The sequence below is a fragment of the Delphinapterus leucas genome, chromosome 11, assembly GCF_059928025.1.
Source record: "Delphinapterus leucas isolate spDelLeu-1000000601 "Yukka" chromosome 11, BTC_Dleu_Yukka2, whole genome shotgun sequence".
In the NCBI taxonomy this organism is placed as follows: Eukaryota; Metazoa; Chordata; class Mammalia; order Artiodactyla; family Monodontidae; genus Delphinapterus; species Delphinapterus leucas.
Window position 1 is genome coordinate 91710763 of NC_143139.1, and position 24752 is coordinate 91735514.

General features: G+C 56.9%; 1 protein-coding gene across 1 annotated transcript in view; it reads right to left on the reverse strand.

Annotated features, from left to right (window-relative positions):
* Positions 1-24752, reverse strand: part of TMPRSS6 (transmembrane serine protease 6) — a 31870-nt gene that overhangs the window by 2161 nt on the left and 4957 nt on the right. The window contains exons 3-15 of the mRNA XM_089921287.1: positions 23564-23631; positions 22817-23001; positions 22518-22559; positions 19345-19549; positions 16399-16535; positions 14953-15065; positions 14540-14649; positions 6089-6234; positions 5615-5713; positions 4543-4656; positions 3149-3265; positions 2651-2819; positions 1014-1285 (exon numbers count right to left, since the gene is read on the reverse strand). Coding sequence (XP_089777413.1) covers positions 1014-1285; positions 2651-2819; positions 3149-3265; positions 4543-4656; positions 5615-5713; positions 6089-6234; positions 14540-14649; positions 14953-15065; positions 16399-16535; positions 19345-19549; positions 22518-22559; positions 22817-23001; positions 23564-23631 — 1777 coding nt within the window. The remainder of the gene's footprint in view (positions 1-1013; positions 1286-2650; positions 2820-3148; positions 3266-4542; positions 4657-5614; positions 5714-6088; positions 6235-14539; positions 14650-14952; positions 15066-16398; positions 16536-19344; positions 19550-22517; positions 22560-22816; positions 23002-23563; positions 23632-24752) is intronic.

Below are 24752 nucleotides of genomic sequence, written 5' to 3' on the forward strand. Positions count from 1 at the left end.
TCAGCCCACCCTTCCTCTGGGCTGCCACTGCCCCCCGTACCTCCCCATCCGTGTCAGCTCCCCAAAGCATGTTTCCTGTTTGTCTTTATATTCCCTTTGTCCAACTCGATGCCTGGCATATAGCAGGTGCTCATAAATGTGTCACTGAATGAATGAATGAGGAAGCGGACCAATCCTTGTTCTACACTATTCACTGTCGCCCTCTTGGACATGTCACTTTTCACCTGAGCCTCGGTTTCTCCGTCTTTAAATTACCCCTCAGTCCTGCCCACCTCCAGATTGTAAAGCACAGCACACATTTTTAAAGCCCCCACCGCGAAGGGTGCAGGGCGTGGCTGTAGTTATGTACAGAACTGAGAGCTGGCCTCTAGGGATGGCCAGCTCCGGTCAGTGTAGGAGGGAAGGGGAGAAACTCATGTTTCTGAGAGGCAGCATCCAAACAGCAGGGGCTCTGGGGTCAGATAGTCCTGGGTTCTAGTCTCTGCTCCAACCCTCTCTGGCTGTGTGACTTTGAGTCACAGCTAAATGTCTCTGAGCTTCCGTTTCCCCATCCTTAAGATGGGGTCCGTGATAACCAATAGCTAGGGTTATTGGATGGATTAAATGAAATCATGTTCCCCTAAAATCTAACCTCCATGTGGTAAGTGTTAATAATTAAGAGCCTCCCCCCAACACAGACACATACACCCCCACCCCCCGCTGTCCAAGGAGCAGAGGGTTGGAGCTTGCCCACGGGCTGTGGGGTCCCTGACCTGCCCCATCACTCCACACTTATCCCCTAGGATATCCTTCCATGACCTTGGTTCTCCTTAAATGCCCTTCTGGCAGGAAGGGAAGGGGAGAGGCCCACGGCCATAGTTAAAGGTTTTTTTCCATGAAATCCAGCCCAATTTAATCCCAGGACTAGCGGGCCTCTGGAGGGGAGCCCCAGAGCCCCCTGCCAGTTCACCTCCAGGCTCAGAAGCTGCATGAGGGGGACCCATCCCATCTCCCCTGCCCGCAGTCCAGCTCACCACCCTCGCGCAGGGCACCCCAGCCCGTGATCCAGCAGTGCAGGCCCGGCTCGAAGAAGTGGGAGCGCGCGGGCAGGCAGACGGGGTGCACGGAGGCCGAGCGCACCACGGGGTGGTCGAGCTGCAGCAGGGCCACGTCATAGTCGTGGCTGTCCTCCTCATGGTACGGGTGCAGGAGCAGGCGGCTCACCTTGAAGGACACCTCACCCGGCCAGCGAGCGCTCTGCCACACTTTGCCCAGGAACACGGTCCACAGCGCCGGGGACGCCATGCTGAGGGCAGAGAGGGGGACTCGCTCAGCGGCCGCCTCCCCGATCCCATCCCAGATCCCTAGGGTAGCCAGCTTCCCCCCCGGGACACCAGCCTCCAACCCATCCCCGCCCTGCTCTGGAAGGCCAGGCAGCTGGTGGTACGGTGTTCAGTGTTGGCCCTGGAGCCCTCCTGCCTGGGTTCCAGGTCCAGCGTCATCCCTCCCGAGGTGTGTGTGCACCTCTCTAGGCCTCAGTCACCCCATCTGCAAAATGGGAATAGCATCATCTACTCATATGTTCCTGAGGGAATTCAATAAGACTGTGTATGTAAAAAAATTAGCACAGTGCCAGGCATTGGCAGATCATTCTCTCCTTTTTTTCTGTGCGCTTTATAGATGGGGCAGCTGGGAACGCCCTGAAACTTGCTGGTCCTCAGGAGGAGGGGGAGGGAGTTGAGTGTGGAGGAATTGGCAGGGACTGGGCTGTGCAGACCCCTGGAGGCCGGGTCAGCATCCAGGTCTTTCTCTACCTTGTGGGCAGTGGGGAGCCAGGGATGAAGTGAAAGAAGCTGGGTAGTCAGACCGCACCCAGAAGGGCACCCGGGCACCTGGGCAGAGGATGCAAAAGGGAACTGGGCTCTGGGCTGCCGGGGTGATCCAGGGGTAATGGTGGCGGCAGCGTGGACAGGCAGTGGCTGAAGATTCTCCAGACCACTGAGAGGGCTTGCTGCCTCGCTGAGTGTGAGGGGATGGGGTGCCCTGGTGGCTCCAGGCCTTTGGCAAGGACTGTGTAGACCCAGGACAGAGGAGAAGGTGTGGGGACAGAGTCCAGAACTGGCCGTGCTGGGGGGCGGGTCTGGGACACCAGACATCAGGCTAGGGGTGGAGAGTGGGTGCTGTCAGCCCACCACGGAGATGAGGAAGATGTCTGTGGGGCAGGGTGAGATGTCCCTTCTTGTGGGCTTCTCTGCCCCACCTCTCCCGCCCCAGGTCACAGACAGGCATGCCTGGAGGAGGGGGTTTATGGCCTATGACCAGGTCAGGCAGTTCTGTTTTCTGCTGTCCCCCAGTGTCTAGCACAGCCCCTGGCACATAGTAGGAGCACAACGAATATCGTTGAATGGATGAATGAGTAAATAAATGAATCACTGACCCAGCTGAAAGCAAGATACCAAAAGTAGAGCACAGAGAGGTCAAGCAGCCTCTCCAGGGGCACAGAGCGTGCTCGCGGTGGAGCCAGGGCTGAACCCAAGTGTCGGAACAGCCAGTCTGAGGGGCTTCCCACCGCCCTCCCCTCTGTCTGCTTAGGTTTCAGACACACCGTACCCCGTTACAACCTTCCCTACCCCACCTCTCGCGGCCCACATCCCCGTGCCGTCCCCCTCACCTGTCCTCCTGGAAGCAGTGGGCAGCTGTGATGACCCAGCGGTCAGCGATGAGGGCCCCCCCACAGATGTGTCGGCCCCGAACCTGGAGGCTGGCCTGCCAGGGCCACTCACCCTCCGAGGACTCGACCCCGCCCACGATGCGGCCCGAGGGGCCCTGGAGGCCACAGTCTAGGGGTGGAGGAGGGGCAGGGATGGACAGAGGGCGAGCGGCCGCAGAGAAACAGACACAGAGAAAAAGAGAAGGGGGAGGCATGAAGGGCGAGCAGAGGAACGACACGAAGGGGACAGGGAAAGAGAATGAAGGGGCGAGGGAGGGAGAGAGGTGGGCAGGACCCACACCAGGGGGCAGAGGCGGGGTAGAAAGAGACAGATGGACAGACGATGAGCTCTCCCTCCAGCTCCGCAGGGGGCGTACCTCCCTCACTCCCACGCTGGACGGCCCAGCAGGTGGAGGGGCATGCTGCCCAGCCCAGCCTGTCGGAGCCCCCAGGGCTCACCACAGTACTGCTCGTCCGAGCCGTCCTTGCAGTCGGGGTGCCCGTCGCACTGTGGGTTGGGCTTCTTCACACAACTGCGGTCCTCACACTGGAAAGTGAAAGTCCCGCAAGGCACCCCTGGAATAGAGGGGGTGGGGGCAGGGCTTAGAGGGTGGGTCCCTGAGCCCAAAGGAGCCTCCAAAACAAGGCCAGGGAAGACAGAGCCTGGAAGAGGCCAGGAGGCGACCGGGGAGGGGTCTCTTGACCCCACTAAAGGGTTCCCTGAGGCTCCTTTAAGGTCCCCTAAAGGCCATGTCCTCTCCACACCCCACACGCTGGTCTGTTAAGAGAAAGCAGTGTCTCCCCTCTCAGACGGGGCTCCTGACCGTAAGATTATGCCTCCCTCCAGGTATGGTACCTGAAGGCAGACCCGTGCCTCCACTTTCAGCCCAGTGAGGCTCCCAAGAGTGCGGCTCTGCCTCTCGCATCAGACTGAGCTCCCCTCCCAGCCTGGCAGCCCTCCGGGCCCTGCCCCACCCAGCCACACAGCTGCACCTCACTGCCTTCACCATGAACAGCTTCCTCCTCCACAGTCTTCGCCTGCTCTCCTTTCCTTCGCTACTTAAATTTTACCTCTCTTCAAGGCCCAATTCAAAGCCTGCCTCTTCCAGGAAGCTTTCTCAGCCTGATCTCCTCATCCTCCAGTCTTCATATGTCATATACTGGACATGATGTCCAGAAGGTCTGGGCCAGAGAGAGTCACCCATCATTTTTTTTTTTTTTCTACTATCAGATAATCCCCAGAGGGCAGGGACCACTTTGGTGTCTTTTATTCCCATTTCTCAACTCTGCCTCGCATATCACTGGGTAGTCTGTGAGTGAAGGTTGGCTGGGCAGATGGATGGATGGATGGACGAATGGATAAAACACTGGAGACTCAGGAGACTGGGCAGACCAACAAATGGGTGACTTGATGGTCTGGTAAGAAGACTGACAAGCAGTTATTTGGATGGATAAATAAACTACAAACCCGTAGTTAGAGAGATCCATGGATGCATGGATGGAGGATGGAGCAGCGGACATACGCAGAGGCAGTTGGGTAAACCAGTAAGTGAGTAGATTGTTGGCTTAGTGGATAGGGAGATAGGTGGTTGGACAGGCCGATGGATGAGTGAGTGAGTGGATGTATGAATCAATGGACAGACAAGATGGTTGGGGAGACCAGAAGATGGATGGATGGATGGATGGATGGACGGACGGACGGACGGCCATACAGGCATACTTATAAATGGGTTGGGAAGCATTTGGACAAGAGGGCAGAAAGCTTTGAGGAAGAAGCATGCAGAAGGGCTGGGCTATCTGGCTGAGCCCATTCTTCGGTTTCCCTCTAGATACCTGGTCGTACCCCACCCTACCTTCCTGGCACAGCTCTTCATCACTCCCATTGAGACAGTCAGGCTGCCGGTCACAGACCCTGGACAGTGAGATGCATGTGCTGTCCTCTTGGCACTGGAATGTGGCTCTGCAAACTGTATGAGGACACAGGGAGGGGACAGGTGGGAGGAAGCCAGAGGCACCAGGCTGGGACTTTGCACTGCCTGTGACTGTGCATTGTACCGCACGTCATGATCACAAATCTCTTTCTCAGCTACTTTACGCCTGAGTGTCACAGCAACCCCGTGAGATACTCCATTTCATCGGTGGAAACAGAAATGAAGTGACTTTTCCAAGGTCACCTGGCTGAGCCAGAACTTGACGCCAGATGTTCTGGTTCCAAATAGGAGGCACCTTCACGAGCAGGATCAGAGGATCGGCGCAGAGGCAGGCACACCTCCCTTCCCTCCTGCTTCTCTCCCCACATATGTAAAACTTTGATGGGATGCAGGTGGTCTGGGGAGATCAGACTGGAACAGGCTGTACTGATGGTGACTCTGGGAGCCAGAAGCCAGGATTCAGAGGCAGAGGTATTGATCCGAGGGAGCCCTGGCTCGGGGGCCATCAGGACCCTGAGCCCCTTCTGCCAGGGCTGGGCAGTGGTGAGCACAAACTCAGGAAGAGTTGGCAGCTCCAGTCTGAACCCCTGCAGTGGAGGACCCCACTCAGAGGAGGCAGATAAAGGATCCTCTCCTTGGACAACCTGGGTCTGCTGGGCTCTTCTTGATAGCCTTCCCCCTTCTGGTCCTACCCTCCCTCGCCTGCTCTGTTCCTTCTTGGACGGCTGTCCTGGCAGAAGGCTGGGGGTGATGGCCTGGTGGGGAGAAGCCCTGAGCTGGGAGTCAGGACACCTGGGTCCCAGCTTGTCCCTGTCACTGCCCCACTGGGTGGCCCTCACTCCGCTTCCACCGTGCCACCTCAGCACCGCGAGGGAGCCCTACTTCCTGGATGCTGCTAATGGGAGCTGCCTGTGGGGGGCGGGTTTCGAAAGGGTGGGCTCAGCCCAGCACAGAGGTGAGGAGAGAGGAGCGACGGGGTGGGCGGGCAGCTCACCACAGTTTCTCTCATCCAGGCCGTTGGGGCAGTCTTTGACCCCGTCGCAGGCAGGCACACAGAGTCCATTCACAGAGCAGAGGAACTCTCCAGGGCAGGCTGGACAGGGAAGGAGCCATTAGGACACGCGTCAGCATGAAAACACGTGCAGACACGAGGAACCCGTGTGCTCACCTGTGTACCCACACGCCTGTGTACACGGTCCATGTGGACATACATGTCCGGGCACATGCACACAGCACACACTCGGGTAGGTATGAGTGTATATACCTCATGAACACGTATGACTGCCTTGCACACGTGAGCACACACAAAGCTGCATATGTTCGTGCACACATGTGTGCGCACACACACACACACACACACACTCCTTTTGACCAGCCTCTTGGCGCTTCCAGGGACAGCTCAGAGGCAGAGAGAAGCCGCGGGGGCTTAGGGGGTCCCCGCCCCAATCCCCAGCCTGCCCACACTCACGATCTGACTGGTTGTACAAGCCGTAGTGCACCTGCACGCCGGGCCCGGTGAGGGAGATCTGGGACGTGAAGTTGATGGTGATGCCAGCAGTGGCCACCACAGGGATCCTCTCGGCGTAGGGCTGCAGGGTGCGCAGGCCACACAGCCTGGGGGTGACCAGAGACAGACTCAGGGCCACACGGTCTGGTCCAAGGTAAGGGACAGCCTGGGTCCCCGTGTACAGACAGGGCAAGGACAGGGCAGTCGGAAAGGAAGGGGGAGCCACAACCCCAGCCCACCCCCACCTCCTCTGTCTTGATTTCTCCCTTGGGTGGCCACTCACCCCCAGAGTCATCTAGAAAGCAGCCTGGCTATGTCACTCCCCTGCTCAAAAACCTTCAATGGCTCCCCATTGCCTGCAGGATAAAAGTTAACGTCTGGACTCTAGTTCCAGTCACCTAGGAGCTGTAAGAGTCTAGCAAGTCAGAGTCCCTCTCTGAGCCTCACTTTCCTCCCTTGTAAAACAAGGGAAATTATCATGTCTGTTGACCTGACATCTGACAAAAGTCTCCAATGTGTCAGTGGAAGCAACAGTCCTTGACTGGTCTACACTCCATAGACTGGAAGGGACGTTCCTCCTGTGCTCGGTGTGGGCTGAGAAGGCAGCCTCGCTCCCCATTCAGGCCTTTCCCTCCCACTGAGAAGCCTCCACAGCCCTGGTGGCTTCCCTGTGACCCTCTGGGCATGAGGGAGGCACCAGTCCCGCTCCCACGATCAGCAGTGCCATGCTGATGGGCAGCACCTTCTCCGTGAGTGGCCACACTCGGGTGGGACCACCCCCCAGCTGTGGGAGCACACTCACATCCCTGTCGGACACCCCCGTCCCCATCGATCATGCTCTCGTTCCCACAGAGCAGGTGGAATTCCCCGCAGAGAGCAGGTAAGAATCCTCCCGACTCCAGGGTGAGGGGCACGGCGCTCATCCCACACGGTGCCTGGTCACACCTGGCCTTACAGAGCAAGAGGCCATGCTTTCATGGAGCAGGCGCAGCCACGCCCCCCAAGCAGCGGGACCCTCCTCAGAGAGCAGCCTGGGGTTCCCTGCCTTCCCAGGCGGGACACCCTCAACAGAACAGATGGGTTGGCCCCATCAACTCCTAGGAATGCCTCCCACAGGGAAGGGAGTATCCTCACAGAGCAAACAGGAATGCCTTTACAGGTGAGGGAAACACCCAGATCACGGGTGGAAAGGTCTGCAGACAGAGGTGAAAATGCCCCCAGCAGAGAAGGTAGGAGGAAGTCAAGAGAGCAAGTGGGAGTGCCCCAAAGCATGATGGGAACATCCCACAGCAGATGCAGCAGCCCACAGAGCCAGAGGCCAGAGGCTTCCTCAGAACTTCCAGAACATGGCAAGCATTTAATAGTTCAGTAATAGTTGGAGGCCCCGTTGCATGGGGATTTTGAGGTCCTCACAGCAACTCCACCCTGTGAGGAGGGATTGTTCTCATCCCGCTCTCCAGATAAGGCTCAGGAAGGGAAGTGCTGAGGTGGACGAGAAGCCAGCCTCCTCAGGACCCAGGAGGCCCCACCCAGCCTGCACTGTGGGGAGGTGCACCCTGACCGTCACTGCCACATGAGCTCTAGGGGCTGAGCCCTCACGTTCCCCATGACTCCCCTCAGACCTGGCCTAAGGTTTAGTTTCCCCATATACTGTTTGCCTGTAGTGATATTCTTGCCCCCATACCAATAAAGAGTTCTCAAAGTATGGTCTGGGGACCACTTGGGGTCCAGAGTAAAAATTATTTTTATAATAATTCTCAGGTATCATTTTCCTTTTTCACTTTCTTCTCACACAAGGTAGAGTGGAATTTTCCAGAGCCTATGTGACGTGTAACCCATTGAATGTGGAAGCAGGTGTGGGGATTCATTTATGGTCTACTAACCCAATTATTAAAGAAAGTTGCAAACATGTAAAACGGTGATATTACTCCTCGCCAAATGTTTTTATTTTGGGAAATATAATTAATTTTTCATAAAATATGTCCTTTATGTTAAAATGTAATGGGTTTCTTATTATTTTAAATGAACTGATAAATATTTTAAAATGTTCTCGGTTTTCATTTCTAATACTGTAAATATAGGTTAAAAATATAGTTTTTATACAAGGCATAAAACTCTCTGGGGTGCTCCATAATTAAAGAGTATAGAGGGGTTCTGAGATGGAAAATTTTGAGAACCACTGCTCTGCAGCCCAGGGGGACCAGAGCGGGATGAGGTGCCACCAGGGGGCGCTCCTGAACAAGCCTCGTCCTTGTCCTTTTAAAACTAAGGAAGCAAGGGGGCGTTGTGGTTTGTTTTTAAAGTAGATAAACAAATGCTATCATGGATTACTATCCCCAGAGAATTGCCCTGGAGCGTGGACAGGGGATCTGGGGGCTGGGAAATACCAGGCAGGGGGAAATGAGGAATCAGGTGCATTCCTGAATAAGGTTCAGGGGCCTGGGGCACTGTCCCCAGACAGTCACGGGAGACTGTGGAGAGACAGGGAAGGAACCAGAGCCGGGTTGGAGGGCAGTGGAATGTTTCAGTTTATAAGAATTTGAGGGCTGCACGGTCACCTCAAGCCTTGGCCAGAGGCTCTAAGACACCAGCGTCAGCCGATAGGACATTCCTCTACTGGCATCCAAGAGAGGATTCCAGGATCAGCCTGTGGCTCAGCCTGGTACTCAGGAACTGCTCAGCCTGGGCAGCATTCAGTTCTCAGCCTGGAGGCCTGGGGCAGACAGGAGGTGGCAGAATCTCTGGGGCGAGGCTCTTCATTAGCAGGAGCCAGAAAAGAGGCTGTAATCTGGCAGCTCAGGCTGAATCACCCAGCTTGAGGATGATCTGTTTAGCCTGTGCAGTAGTAAAAACTTCTTTTCAAATGTAGTTGCCAGCTAATTTCACAGAACATCTTAGATTCTTGCTTCTGAAAAATAAGCCCTAGAAACACTGGCTGGAAGTGATCAGAGGCTGCCCAAATTAGGCAGGGCACGTGTGGCCCAGCTAACCAGGTTCCTCCCTCCCTCCCTCTCCCCCACGCAGCCTGCCTCAAGGAACTACGCACGCACTGGCCTGGCCCCTTTGCACATCATCATTTCTGGTTCTCGCTGAAGTGCCTTCTGCGTGAGGGTTTGCGTCCTCTGGCTCTCCAATCCCTCCCCATCCACCAAATGCTGCCCCCTCCCCCAAACCCTGTCCAAGGAGCACCAGAAGTCTGAAAGCTGTGGAGTCCACATCTCTTCTCAGCTACAAAGTGCTGGGGGTCTGAAAGCACATTTTTGCACCGGGGCTGCCTTGCGCTTTCTCACTTTTCTGGATTTGGAGAATTTTCCTTCTTGCCTCACCTAGACAGTAAGCAGGGATCCGGTCAACCTTGCATGTCAGCAACTCTACACAGGGAGGAGTTCAAGAAAGATTGGATGGTAGATGGATGGATGGATGGACAGAAGGAAGGAAGGGTGGGTTGGTGTATTGATGGATGGGTAAATGGATGGAAGGAAGAAAGAATTGGTGGATGGATGGACGGATGGATGGATGGATGGATGGAAGGAAGGAAGGATGGAAGGATGGATGGAAGGATAGATGGATGGATACACACATACATGCATTTCCTTCCCTAAAGACAGGTTAAATGGGAAAGACAGTCAGCAAAGACAAGCACTAAAAAAAGGGAGGACACCAGTCTCACTTGGTGGCCAGAGTGGTGGACCTGAAGCTGCAGAGCTGAGGCTGAGGCTGGGCTCTGCCACGTGAACCAGCTGTGTGACCTTGGGCATCCGGCTCAACCTCAGCAAGCTCCCATTTTCATGTCTGTAAGATGGGGTGATAGCTCCCTTGTAGGGTGTTTTATGGCATGCGTGAGAAATGATTTCTTTGAAAACCAGCTGCTATCGTCGGGCTGTGAGCTCACCAAGGGCAGCAGCTGGAGCTCCTTCTTCCTCATCGCCAGCACCCGGCAGTGCCCGAGGAGCCTCTGTGGCCGCCCAGGGGATCAAAGGAGCAGAAGGGCCGCCCCATAGCCAGGCCGGGCCTGAGGGGCTCCAGCAGGCCTGAGGAGCCAGGGGCTCTGCCTGTCCCCATCGGTGAAGTGGAAATGGTAGCCGGATTTCACGAGGTCAGCTCCCTGCCCCGCCCCCAGGCCACTCAAAGGGCCTGAGGCCTCTGCTGGGGAGAAACTGGGTAGAAAACAGGGAGGTAGGGGGAAGGCAGAAAGGGCTCAGGGGAGTGAGGTGACAGTGCCCAAGGATGCCCCGCCCGTGGGGGAACCCGCCCCAGCCTCTCCTCATCACTGTGCTGGCACCTGAGGGGTGAGACACCCTCTCCCCACACCCACCCTCTGTCGCTCCTCGTCAGTGGCCATGCTGGGCCCCAGGACTGTGCCTCCCCCTCCCTACAAATCCTGTGCCTCGAAATCTACACCCTTCCCCAGACCTCTTGTGTCTTTGCCACCCACACAAGCAGATTTTCCAACAAATGCTTATTCAGAGAATTTCCCAGCAACTACATAGGCTGCTGGTTATCAAAAAAGATCAGAACTAGAGGAAATGGTCTGTCCGGTGCTTACAGTCTGGAGGTACACCTCTGCCTTCCCTTCCACCCTCAGACACGGGCAGGAGCCTGGGGGCAGGGGGTCACGAGTCTCCACCGCGGGACCCCGGACCCTTAACAAAGGTCTGAGAAGTCAGGGATGGGACTTCCCAGGCTGCTCTCGGAGCTGACGAGAGGAGAGCCCCAGAAGCTGTCCGTCCCCTCAGCAGGATGCCAGTGCGTTAGTCGGGATGGCTCGGCCAAGGGAGGGAACGGCTGGCACAGCTGCTCGGAGGCTCTGCAGGAAGATTCTGCTTGAGTGTGAGCGCACAGATGAGCACGCGTACGTGCATGGATGTGCGCACACAGGCCCGCACGCCGCCACACACGCTCTGGATCACGCTGCCTAGCTCAACTCTGGTTTCTCTAGTTACGAGCTGGGTGACTTTGTGTGAATGTCTGTGCCTCAGTCCCTCATTGGTCTATGAAGGAGGCAGCGCGGGGCCTGCTTCCTCACCAGTTGCTGAGGGTGACGGAAACGGCACCTGAGCTCTGGGCCTGCCTGGTGCAGAGCCCAGAGCCAGTTACGAATTCATGGCCAGTGCCTTCTGGAGCTCCTGCCCATCCCGGCCTGCAGGAGCCAGCGTCCTCCACCCACGATCTCACTTACTCCTCCCTGGATGGGGACCTGCTGCATGCCCACTTTTCAGATGAGTTACCTGAGGCTGGGAGGGGTGAGTCCTTGCTGAATGGAAGGAGAGGAGCCAGGGTTTGAACACTGCTGTGTCTCATTTCAACAGCTAAGCTCTTTCCACCTCTCCAGCCCAACTTGGAATGACGTTTCATTAGGAGCTAATAAACACAACTTATTGGAAGACATCTTTCTGATGGGTAAATAATAAAAAGTTGGGGCCCTGGACCCTGGGCAGGCTTAACCCCCTTGTTTTACAGATGAGGAAGGGGGTGTACCCAGAGTTACATGCAGAAACCAGGTAACCAGACTACCCCAAGCACATCTTCAACCCCCCAGCAGGTGGGGGAGGCTTGGGAAGAGAGAGGAGGGGGTGGGAGTGCCAGGTCTTGTCAAGCCTCACCCTCCCACCCCACCCACAACCCAGCTGCACCCTGGTCCCTCGCCACCACTTCAAAAGTGCAAAAAGACAAGGACAAGAAGCCAAGTCTTTAGTCCTCCCTAGACCTCAGTTTTCCCACCTGTACAATGGGTGAGGGTAGGGCTCGATGGTCAGCCCAGCCCACTTTCTATAGCTCAACGGTGCTTTGAGACAGTGGGGAGGGTGAGACCGCTCCAACCCCGATAGACTCTGTCACAGTGCCTGAAATTTCACCATTGCACTATCATTCCTTCTGATGAAGACTCTCCCCATCTGTGGTCCACACTTGAAACCCAAGGGTAGCTCATGAAGTCCCAGCACCCAGCGCCCACACCTTTGCCTGACCCTCCTGGCTACGTCAGGGAGGCAGGAAGAAGGCCCTGCAGGGGGAGCACGTTGTGGACCACCGTGTGTCCTGCTGTTCATGGCTAGTGGTGGGCATGGGAGAGAGGCCCTGACTGTGGACCCATCTGGGTACTACTTAATCCCACTGAGCCTCGATTCCCTTCTCTGGGAAATGGAATGATGATGCCTCTGACATCACAGGCTGTCGGGCCATGAACTGATGCCCTGTGCTGAGCACCAAGCAGGTGGAATGGGGCGCCTGGTGCCAGGGCCTGTCTCCCGGCTAATGGAAGAGCCATGGCGCTGGGGGCTAAGTGTGGGAGCATCAGACCCAGGCCCTTCTCGCCCCTTCCTAGCCCCTCGCCGAGATATCAGATTCAGCTCTGGGGTTGAGAGGGTGGCGGGAAAAAACGTTATCATCATGTGGAGAACTGTGAATCAAGGACCACTCTCAGGGTCACTCTGGGCTCCTGACACTGGGGGGTGAGCCCAGCCATCCTCAGTCTGGGAAGCCCCCAGGCAGGTGGGGAGGGGCCCTGAGGGAGCACCACAGAGGATCAAGGGCGCCAAGCCCAGAAATGCCACCCACATGCTGGGACCCGTGGGACAAGATGCCTTCTGCTCTCCAAAAAACACTTCTGCTCTCCAAAAAACACTGGACCGGAGTCACACCACCTGACATCATCCCCAAACAGCACAGGCCTGAACTCACACCCTCGGCATGTCTTCCTTTTCCTTTTAATCATGGTCCCTGATAAATTGCAAAATCCCTGGAAAGGATGATGACGAGTCAACGAGCATCACCAATCCCTGTCCCCTTTTGTCTGGCTGATGCTTTTCAAAAGGATCAACCGATAAGCAAAATACAAGCGTTGGACTTCCCTGGTGGCGCAGTGGTTAAGAATCCGCCTGCCAATGCAGGGGACACGGGTTCAAGCCCTGCTCCGGGAAGATTCCACATGCCACGGAGCAACTAAGCCCGTGTGCCACAACTACTGAGCCCGAGTGCCACAACTACTGAAGCCCACGCACCTAGAGTCCATGCTCCGCAACAAGAGAAGCCACCCAATGAGACGCCTGTGCACTGCAACGAAGAGTAGCCCCCGCTCGCTGCAACTACAGAAAAGCCCGCGTGCAGCAACAAAGACGCAACGCAGCCAAAAATAAAAAATAAATAAATAAATGTACATATAAAAAAAAAAATACAAGCATTGGTGAATGTGGACACCAACCCCAGAATCCAAGAATTCCAAAGTCCTAGAACTTTCCAATTTTAGTGTACTGGAATCTTGGGTACTCAAAATCTGTGAAACCAAGAAATCAAGAACCTTGCATACTAGAATCCCAGCCTCCGTTAGACCCCTAGGAGCTCAGGGTTGGAAGGCAAGCAGAGGCCCAATCTGCTACTAGATGTAGAATCTTCTCTTCAGTATCTCTGGACCGCAGGTGGGGAGGGGTCTCCCCAGATCTGCAAGGCTACTTTGAGATCCCTTCTCTCTCCCCAAGCCTCTGTCTCCCCTGCAAAAATGGAGCCATGGGAGGGTGTCCTTCTGCTTTCCCTCCATGCCCCCCACTCCCCTCCTGCCTCGTTATCCCCTGTGCCTGACCCATCCTCCCTGCCTCTAAGGGACGCTCCGGCACAGCATTTAGACACAGAGCCCCTCCCATTGTAAATATCCCCTCCCTTGAATGCCCTAGTTCTCTCCTTCACTCCCCAGACCAGGGAAAGCGCGTCTGCACTGCCTCCATTCCCTGCTTCCCTTGCAGCTCTCAGGACCAACAGTGGCCCACAGGGTGCCAGCCGCAGTGGGCATTTCCCAGCCTTCATCCGACTGATCAAACTGCAGCACGCCGACCAGAGGGTGGCCTGGCCACGCTGTGTCCTGCCCACCTCCCCAAGGGACTCAATTCTTCCTCAGGAACTTTGACACCGGGGGTCCAAGGGCAGGACAGAGAGCAAGGGCTGGCGCCCCACAGGGGGCACGGGTGACTCAGGGTGGCCCTGGGAAGCGGTCGGGTTAGCAAGAGCAGCATGGGCGCTGGCTCTGCAGCTTCACAGCCGGGAAGCCGCTTGAATGTGGCCAACAGCAGGGAGCGGGATAAGGCAAGAGGTGTCTCCATTTGCACTTGTGTGGGTTTAGGGAAAGGCACCCTAGCACTGCTGGGTCCTGTGGCTCTGCATCACCTCACTTAAGGATTTGGGGTGACAGCACCCAAGGAAATGAAACCATTTCACTCTAACTAGGACCAACATCCAAGGTGGCTGATGACAAATGTGTGTCTGAGACTTCTGGGTGGCAGGAGGGGAGGCTGAGGCCTGGGCTGGGGGCCGGGACAGGGACTGGATCAAGGGTGAGGCAACAGGCATGATGCCCCTCTGAGGTCCCAGACCTGGGCTCCCGAGGGGGTTACCTGCAGGGACGGGAAGGGGGTTCCGGGCGGGTACCTCCGGTTCTGGATGGTCCACTGGCCTTGGGTGCACGGCGTGTCGTATTTCTGCCTCCGCAGAGTGTAAGCGTCAAACCAGAGGGCCAAGCCGTAGTCCAGGGAGGGCACCTGGGACAGAGGAGCCAGTCACCAGGCGGCCCGTGGGCTGCGGCCAGGCGGGGGTCCCACCTCCCAGGGCAACAAAGCGGGGAAGGGGCCTGCCAACACAGAGTGCCAGCTGGGGCTGAGGTCTGTCAGTCACTCAGCAAACAGGCGTCGCCATGGCAACAGAGCCATCCCACCCGCCCTGGAAGGATTTGTACCCAGAGCTCAGCCTGTGGGTGCTTCAGCAGAGGCAGGACAGTGCTCCCCTCCCAGCTGGGATCCCCGGAGGTCTATAGGGTGCTCTGGGCAGAGGGTAGGTGGGCTCACCGTGAGGTGCCAGGAGCAGTGGGTGCTGGGTGAGTAGTAGCTGGGGAAGTATGGCGTGCTGAGGACGCCCTGCAGCTCCAGCCGGCCTTCCAGGGTCAGATTCACCTCACAGGCTTGGCCCGGAGAACAGAAGTTACACAGGGTGCCTTGGACCCACCCCGCTGCACCTGCCAGCAGGTGGGGGGCAGCTGAAACCCATGCCCCCTACTGCCACTAAACAGTACAGCCTGATGACTGAGTGTGAATGTGTGACCTTGGGCCTCAGTTTCCTCATCTGTGAAACAGGGACAATAACAGTACATACCTCATAGGGCAGTGGAGTGGATTAAACAGACGTGGTATGTAGTAAGTGCTCAATAAATGTTCGCTGCTGACATCAGCTGTGCAACCCTTCACGGTTTACTGAATGTGCTCACTGCTGCGCCAGCCTCACAGTTACGGGGGTTGGGGAGGGAGAATCGTTCCCCTTTTCAAACATGAGGTTTGGGGAAGAGGAGCCACTTGGCTGACGTCACACAGTGAGAGGGTGAGGCATGGGCAGCAGGTGTGTTCCCAGCTAGCACAACACCTTCCATGGAAGTCAGGGGCCCTAAAGCCCCCATTCCCTCCCCGTAGAGCTATGTCAGAGACGTCCATGAGAATGGGCAGCAATGGCACCTCTTTAGCTCCAGGGACTCCCAGGGGTCACCTGTGGACCTGGGCCACCAGCAGGAGACCAGTGGGGTGGACACCAGGGGATGGAGGGGAAAGCCGGTGGGAAGAGGCAGACTGACGGCAGAGGCGGGGAGAGGCTCTTTGTGTAGTTCCTGTTTACAACCCTCCCTTCCACTGAGCCCAGGACAGCCCAGGACAGCCAGCCATCGGGTGTGAAGGGTGGGACGTGCTCTTCCTGAGAAAGGGGGTGGAGGAGGGGGAATCTGAAGCAGGAGGAGAGTGGGGGAGTCTCAGTGGGGCAGCCTGGGGGACCCTTTCCCAAGGAATGCTGTGAATCGCCCTCCCCTGAGCCATCTCCAGGGACGACTGTGTGGTTGGCCTTTGGTGTGAGAGGGTTGTCTGGTGGACCCCACGCTCCAGGCTCAGCCAGGGTGGGTGCAGAGGGAAGAGGGGGCAGGGGAGGACAGAGAGAGGAGGGCAGACAGACAGTAACCTCAGGAAAGAAAGAGTCAGAAAGAGGGCAGGAGAGAGAATGAGGGGGAGATGAGGGAGGGAGGGAGAGAGGGGCAGGGGAGGGGGTGAGGGAGAAGGTGGGGGAAATGGAGCGAGAATAGAGAGAGATAAAGGGGGTCCAGGGGTGGGGGTGAGGTTGGAGAGCAGAGGCACTTCCAGAACCTTCCCTCCCCCATCCCATCCCCAACCAGAGCAAAGAAGGTGAAGGCAAGCCCGAGGAGCACCCCTGCCTTCTGCCACTGTGCCCCTCCCATCCCCTAGGGACCCCTGACCCCTCACCTTGGAAGGCCACGGGCTGCACGGAGAGCACGAAGGGGTCATAGTAGCTGTGCAGGCCCTTCTTCCAGACCACCGCCATGATGGCGCCCGATGCCAGGACCTCCACCACGGGCTCCTGGCGACTGCAGCCATAGACCCTGGTGGGACAGAGAAAGGTGGCGACGGGGGAGGCAGGGTCTGAGACGGGCATCAGGGAGGGCAGCGGGTTTCCGGGAGGAGCAGAGGAGGAGGGATTGGCAGCCTATACATCTGGGTCTTCGGCTAGTCTGCTGTGTGTCCTCAGGCAGGTGTCTGACCGTCACTGGCCCAGGGGGCTGACTGGAGGCCCTGTAAGGGTCAGGCCAGCTCCTCAGGGGAGAGAAGCCAAAAGGTTACCCAGACTTCTGGAGCTTACAATTCGACTGTGATGGCTCATTCCAGGCCCATAGCGCCCCTCCACCCCCTCAGAATCCCTGTGACCCCTGAGTGCCCAGCAGGCAGACCAGACTGGCACTATACCCGCTGGCTGGCCACACCTGACCCCTGGCCCTGTTCTGGGCTGGAACAGAGAGAAGACAGGTGTGCGGTCTGGTGATCCCTTGGGCACCCCAGGATTCTACCCAGAACCTGCCATGGGGGAGGCACAGAGGAAATAGCAGTATCTTAGAATTCTAGACTCTTAGAGGAATGTCAGCCCTGAAAAGGCTTTTCAGAGATTGTCAAGGTCAACCGCTTGGTTTCCAGGTGGGGAAACCCAGGCTCACGAACGTGCCAAGGCCCCACCCTGGGTCCACAGCAGAGACAGACCCACGCTAGGCATTGCCTGTGACGGCGTCTGGCGCCCCTGCTGTGTCCATGCGCATGGTCGGCCCATCTCAGGTGGAGTGCTCCCGGCTTCCCTCTCCCTCACTCTTTGCCAACATCTGCCAAACTTCCCCTTGCCTCCGACAGAATTCTCTGGAGCCCTTGCTAATCGGTAGACCAATTCCCAGAAAGCTAATAACCCTGCTTCCCCCGGAGGGGGCACGCCAGCATCCAGCTGCGGGGTACTGCCTGGCCGGCGCCAGCCCTGGAGCTCTGGCCTTGACTGATGGGAGTGGGCGGCCACGTGGGGGGGCTGCAGGCACCCAGGGAAGTGCGAGAAATCCAAGCACAGCCTCAAAAACACCACCCACAGCAGCCCTGGCAACGCTGGCCACTGTGGAGGGAAGACTGAGCAATCCCAGGAATTTCCCCAGGAGGGTCCTGGTGCCCCAGGGTCCTGGGAAGGGGCATTTCCCCTGGCCTCCGCCTGCCCAGGCACTGGTCCCCACTCCGCTGGCTTGATCTCACTGCGGGGGCCGGGCGGAGGGGTCCACCCGGCGGTACCAGGCCCTCCCCGCCTCCACTGCTCCTCTCCTCCAGGAGGTGGGAGGTAAGATATTCGGATTAAGAGGGACCTGAGGTCGCCTTTAACGGTTTCTTTTAATATTGGGGATTTCTTTTATTTACTTAGCAGCTGAGCCCTTGTTGTAACTAAAACGAGGTGAAAGTTGGTGGAGGTCCCACCAGCTCCCCCCGCCCTCCAACCCCGCCCCCGCGTCTCCCCATTACCACCAAAGTCCCCCCTTCATGGTCTGGGGTGCAAGTCTGAGGACCTCCCCAGTCTTGTCTGACCCATCATTTTACACCTTCTCCAAGGGTCTGAGACGGAGTGAGCCACTTGGTGCCACTGTGAGTAGGGACAGAGCTGAGCCGGCAGTCAGGTCCCCTCTGCAACAGCAGGCTGCGGGGGGCGCTTGGAGAAGCCCCAGGGGAAGCGCTGAAGCGTTCCCACCCTCATCAGTCCTGGAAATGAGCTGCGTCTGGCTTCTCTGGGCTCCCCAGAGCCCTCCAGGAACCCAGCCCACGCACACGCCAGATTGCGGTCAGCACGTGGCAGGGCTGTGGGGGGGCGGGGGGAGGGCTGCAGATGAGAGCCAGCCTCAGACCCTGGAGAGTGAGAGAGGCCCCGGGGGAGGGGGCCGGGGAGAACCTTCACCCAGCTCGCCCTTCAGGACTGCCCTTGATCTTGAACATGCAGGTCCCACCCCCATCCCGAAAGCTGGAAGCTGGGTGCCTGAGAAAGACAGAGGATGCAGCAGCCGGGTGCCCCAGGGTGTCCCCTGACCTCCTACAGACCTACTCCCCTCTCCCACCCAGTGGGGGGGTGATCAGGCTCCTGGAGGCCAAGGCCATTTCCAGCCCCTTCATGGTCTCCCCACAGCCCACCACCTGCCCGCCTCCTGCATTCCATGTCATATCCTAAAGCCCTTCTCCTCTGCTCAAGAACTTTCTGTTAGTTCCTCACTTAGCAAGTATTAAAGTTCAGATAGCTCCTGGCATTCCATGCCCTTCGTTACTCAGCCCCAACTCGACTATATATAATGATAGTAGTAATGGATAGCTACTGGATGTTTAACGGATACATTTAATGTACAGTAATAATGGACAGCATTACTATGTGTGAGGAGCCTGGCCCAGCAGGTCTGATTTAAATCCTCACAATAACCCTGCAAGGTAGGCATGGCTGTGCACACATTTTACAGGTGAGGAAACTGAGGCGCAGAGAGGCAAAGTAACTTGGCTTACAGCACACTGCTAGAAAGCAGTAGAGTATGGTTGGAAGTCTGGGGCTGCCAGACTCTGGAGCATTCTAACAAGATCACGTCGCCTCCCAGAGCTGACCTTAGGGGTCATCTAGTACACCTGTTTTGTTACAAATGGGGAAACTGAGGCTGGGGGAGGGGAAGGGGATTGCTCACAGCACATAGCCTTTTCCAGTCTCCTCTCACCATCTCCCTCTGGGCTGGCCTCACTGTCTCCCGGATACCAAATACCAGGGCCTGGGGTCACACAGCCCCTTGTCTCAGAACACTGGATGTGGCTTTGACCCCACACCGTCACCCCCTTCCCAACCTTCCCCCCACTGCCCTCCCAGGGACTCACGAGGTGATAAGCCTCCTCTCGAGGGGCCCAGCCACATCATACATGGCCAGCCGGTCCCGGCAGTCAGCCAGCATCCACTCCAGCCGGAGTTTGAGCATGAGATCCTCGGGGCCCTGCAGGTGCCACAGGCAGCTGGAGGCCAGGGGGTCGGGACCCTTCAGCCGGAGGACCTGGCCCTGGCCCACGTAGCTGTAGCGGTAGCAGCCTGGAGTGGGGAGAGGGACAGGCCCCCTGACCCCTGTTAGCTGGGAGGAGAGACCCGCGGTGGGCCCAGCCCTGTCAGGTCCTCACCCAAGCAGGGGTGGGGCAGGGAGAGTAGCTGGATGGGGGTCAGCCCAGATATGCTATATCCCAGCTTTCTGTTTCCCTACTGCTCCATCCCCAGCCTCCTCAACCATGCACTCATTCATTGGTTCATTCATTCGTTCCCTTAGCACTCACTGAGCTCGCCATGCCAGGCGAGTGCCAGAGAAAGGTCCCGTCACTTTCCGGGAGCAAGGAGAGCAGCAGGGAAAGATGCAGGCACTGGGCGGAATAGCTCAGAAGTGAGGGCTCCCAGGGAAGTCCTGGGAGGTCACAGAGTAAGGAAAGGGCCGCAGGCCAGCGCGGACAGGGGACTTTGAGTCAGGAGGGCAAGTGGGAGGAGGGAGGCAGGACCCAGATCACGCCCAGGAGAGAAGCCTTTTCCTCCTGCGGCCGTGGGAGCCATGGAAGGTTAGGCAGGGCTGGGACACGGTCGGGCTTGGATCACAGACTCCTCTGGCTACTGGGAGCAAAGCTGAGGAGGCCGGGAGACCAGTGGAATGGCCAAGCAATAAAGGGAGCGGGCTGAGGGCTTCATTTCAGGTGGAGAGAAGGGAGTGTGTTCCAGTGGGGCTGGGAGGCAGCCCGGGTAGAGGAAGTGAGCTCAAGCTAGTATGCTGCCATAAGTATGTCGTTTAAACGTCATCATGATGAGCCTGTGAAGCAGGGAGGATGGGTGCTCTGCCAGGAAGCAGTAAGGATTCGGGAGTAAGCCCCGGATGTGGGAGGCAGCCTGGTATGCGGGGAGTCCAGACGCTGGGTGGTCGTCCCGGCACCACCTCTTATCGGCTGCGTGACTCTGGGCCAGTCACTCAGCCACCCTGAGTTCCGTCAAATGGACAAAGTACTAACCCCTGCCCCACCTCCTTCTCTGTGTGGTTCTGAGGACCAGGAAGGGAATGGAGGTGAGTGAACAGGCTTTGCTCTGATACTGCTGCCTCCTGCTCAACGCCCTCTTCCCTGGCCATCCTGACTCCAGCTGGGGAGCCGACCTCCCCAGGGAGAGAGCTCTGACATCTGCAAGGGGAAGGGTCAGGACCCCTGGGGAAAGGTACCTGGCTGTTCCTAGGCGTTTATATTCTTTAAATCTTGCTCCAAGGTGATGCTTTGCTTTTGCCATTTTAATAATTACTTTTTTTGTGAAGCAAATTAAGTAGAGAGGGATGTGCTGGTCTCTGTTGATAATCAGAAACATCTTTGGGGAGCCTGGGCGAAAGTAAATGAAACGGCCTTCTGTGTTCTCCTCACCTGGCCCCTTCCCCGCTGGACCTGACAGATTCCTACCTACCCCCCAATCCTGAGTCTGTTGCCCCCTCCTCCATGAAGCCTTCCAGGACCCCCCGGTCAGGAGCAACTCCTTCCTCCCTCTAGAAGCACATCCCTTCCTCTGCTTTGGCTCACAGCCCCCAGGGTCCACCTCTGTCCCCAGGGCAGAACGATTCCCTTTCTGCGCTGCCTCCAGGACCTCTATTCTAGCCCTGGCACTAGGTGATGTGAGATTCTGTTTATGTGTGTGTCTCCCTCATGGGGCTCAGAGCTCCTCCGAGGGCAGGGGTGAGGACACGGTCAGCTGGTGTCTTCAGAGCAGGCATGGGGCCTGGCATGGATAAACTGCCCCAAAAGCCCGTTTAAAGGACTTGAATTGTCACCCTCGCCCCATTAGGCATTGCACTCCAGGAGGGCAGGGGCTCTGGACATGCACTGAACTAAATAAGGATCATGATAAAGCAGCTGCCAGAAACTTGGGGACACGTGGACACCCGGCACAACCAAGGGCAATGGAAAGGCCCATTCCAGACCAAGGGTCAGAGCAACATGTGCACCAATGCAGTGTTAGATGATAGACAGATGACAGATAAGCACAAGATCTGTTTCTCGTGCTCTCCTTTGGACACAAGGAGGGAACATCCTACTGGTCCCTTCATCGGTGAGTTAAATAAATCTTTGACATATGCTCATATCTTTGTATGAGAATCATGATTTTCAGTATTTGAAAATTGTCCTTTGACTCCACCACCTCCATTCACCAAGGAAATAAGCATGTGACCAGCCACATGGCAGGAGAGGAAGGTCAGAAAAGGTATAACCAGGATTTCAACTCTGCCTCCCTAGGTAGTCTAGGAAGAATCTGGGAATTTTGGAACTCATGCTCAGAGCCACAGGGTACAGTAGCCTAGGTGATGCACTGCACAAGTGCAGGAGTCTCCAGTCACACAGACCATAATGTGGGCAGTGCTCCCTGGCGTTGTGCAGCATGGTGGCCCTGCTGGTGCTTTGCTTCCCAGGGTTCAGTGGGAAGACTGGAGCCCCTTGGAGAAAAGCAAGGTGACTCTAGCAATAGGGCATGGGGTGGGGTGGGAGGAGAGGACAGATTAGCCTGGCTGGCTGAGAAAGGGAAGGAAAAGTTGGAGGGAGTATCCTTGAATGTGACAGAAATATCTCCCAAAGACCAAGTTTTAAAGCCAAAGTGATTGATATACCTCGAATTGGCAAGATTATTTTCTACCATCAGTGGAAATGGTAGATTGTGGGCAAATGGAATTCCATGATAGAAAAGTAGGGTCACATTGATGTGCAAATAAATCTGCTACTCGCTCACCCCCCACACACACAACACACACACACTTTTGTACAAGAGACACACGCACACACACACACGTGTTCACATGTGCACAACACCTCCTCCCCTCCCCCCACAAGCCCCCAGTCTCGCTCAGGACCCATCACTGAGGCCACCGTGGTGCCCCCTGGGTAACCCCAGACCATGCCTCCTGCACCCATAGAAGCCATGTGGACCCCTGACACTCAACCAAACCAAGGAAAACACCAACTCAAAAGGAAAGTGGGGAGGAAAAACCAAAGTCGCGTACCCAGCGTGGAATTCAGTGCAACTATGTCTTTCACACTGGCTTCTGTTAAAAGGAAACGAACAAATAAACAGATCAAAAATAAATAAATAAAATGAAATACAAAGTAAAAATAGAAGAGACTATCAGAGCCAGCCTGTCTGACATTGACCCTGACTGCCCATCCTCCCCCATGCCCCCGCCCCTCAGTCCTGGCTCCTGGCCACTCAGTGGGGGGCCCATCCCCGAGAGCATCCCAGCCCTGGCAGCAGCCTTCCCAGGCCTTGCCAGACCGTCCCACGTTCCCTGTCCCCAGTACTGACCCAGGATCACCAGGCCCTCGGGGTCCACCTCATACTCGGCCCTGTAGGGAACAGGGGCCGAGCTGTTGGCCGTGGACAGCAGCTCCTCCACCAGCAGGGCCCGCACCACCTCGGGGTTCAGCATCGGCCGGCGGTGCTCGGGGATTTGGAGGATGAACCAGAAGAAGCAGGTGAGCGGTCCCTCCCTGATGTGGCAGCAGCGAGAGGGGCTGGGGGCGGAGCCTGGACTTTGGGCCCCGCCCAGCACCCTGCTCCTGATGGGAGCTGGGGGAGGACACCAACTGCGGCTCATGCGCATTGAGCGCTTACTACTTGTCAGGGTCTGCTCTCCACTATCACTTGGAAGTCTCCTAACAACCTCTGAGGGAGGGGCTCTCAACAGCCCCATTTCACAGATGAGAAAACTGAGGCACGAGAGGTTAGGTTGTGTGCCACGGACCCTGTCATAAGTGAATGGGACAGCTGCCTACCACTCCTCCATGTCCTCACCTGATACCCATCAGGCCGTTGCTAAGGGCGCCACGGCCACTGTCTAGGGTAATCCCTACCACACCATTGTGCCTATTCTCCAGATGAGAAAGCCAAGCTGGGTGAAGGGAGGTCACATGCAGGAAGCCAAGTTTCCTCTCCGTGCCTCAGTTTCCCCATTTTAAAACATGAAGCCATTGCCTCAGAAGCCTACAGTGTCTTTCATTCTTTGAGTCTAAAGTTCTAGCAGGGGCCGGTCGTGGGGCCCAGGCGACTCACCCAAAGGAGTAGACGGAGCTAGAGTTGTAGTAAGTACCCAGGCAGGTGCTGGCAATGAGCTCCTTGAGCTAAAAGGAGGGGAAAAAAGCAGAGCCCCCTGGTGACCCTCTGTAGAAATCCCCTCCTGCCCTGAGATGCCCTTTGCCCCTCCCAACAGCCCTGCTTGACAGAGGAGCCTATGGGGTAGAGAGGCTTGCCCATGGTCACACGGTGGGCAGTGGCCATGCCAGGAAGCAAACCTCATTCCATCTTTTTACCCCTCCCCCTACACCTGGGCACTGCCCCTGACACCTCCACGTCTACCAGCTCTGACCTCAGTCAGACCACCAGTGGCCTCTCCCCCTCATCAAAAGTCACTCCTCGACTCTGAGAAGCCCCACTAGGCTCCCGAGTCCCCTCCTCAGCCCCAGCCACCAGCCACGGAGCTGAGCTGGCTGGTCTTTGCACGTGTTCAGTGGCAGTGCCACTGGCAGGGTGGAAAGGCAGGACTGTGGGTTCTTAAAGCACTCTGAACGGCGTAGAGGTAACGTCCACGCTCTCCTCTCTCATTTCAACCCCACGACAACCCTACAGACAGGCACTGTTATTATCACTCCACTTTACACGAAAGGAAAGAGAGCCTTGGGTGGGTCTCCCAGAAGCGGGTCCTGAGGCAGGCGGTTTATTTGGAGGTGATTCCAAGGAACACCGGTGGGGAAGACAGATGGGCAGGGAGGCAGCCGTTCACGGCTGTGAAGGTGCCGGCCAGAGCTGTGGCAACTGAGGTGCCATCCAACAGGGACCTCTGAGAGACTGCGGGGGCATCTTCAGAACTGCTCCCACCAAGGGTCAAGGGAGCCGGGGTATTTATCCACCTTCTCCATCTCTCACGTCTGAGGGTCGCTGCTGGGAATAACTCCTCAGCACTTCCGGCCCGCCCTTCAGGGTGCTGTCCTGCGACCTAAGAGTGGCAGGTGCTGGCCATGGGAGACCATCCCCAGTGAAGTAAGCCATTGCCCGGCAACAGAGGGTGTGTGGGTGGGTCCGGGCAGCATCCCTGCACTGCCCTAATTTCCTAAGGTCATGCTTCTACTAAGTGGCACAATCAGGATTTAGTCCAAGTGCATTTGACCCCAGAGCCCGCTACCTTTCCCACCACCCTACACCACCTCGTTTCCATTGTGCCTGGAACAGGGCTCTGATCCCAGTA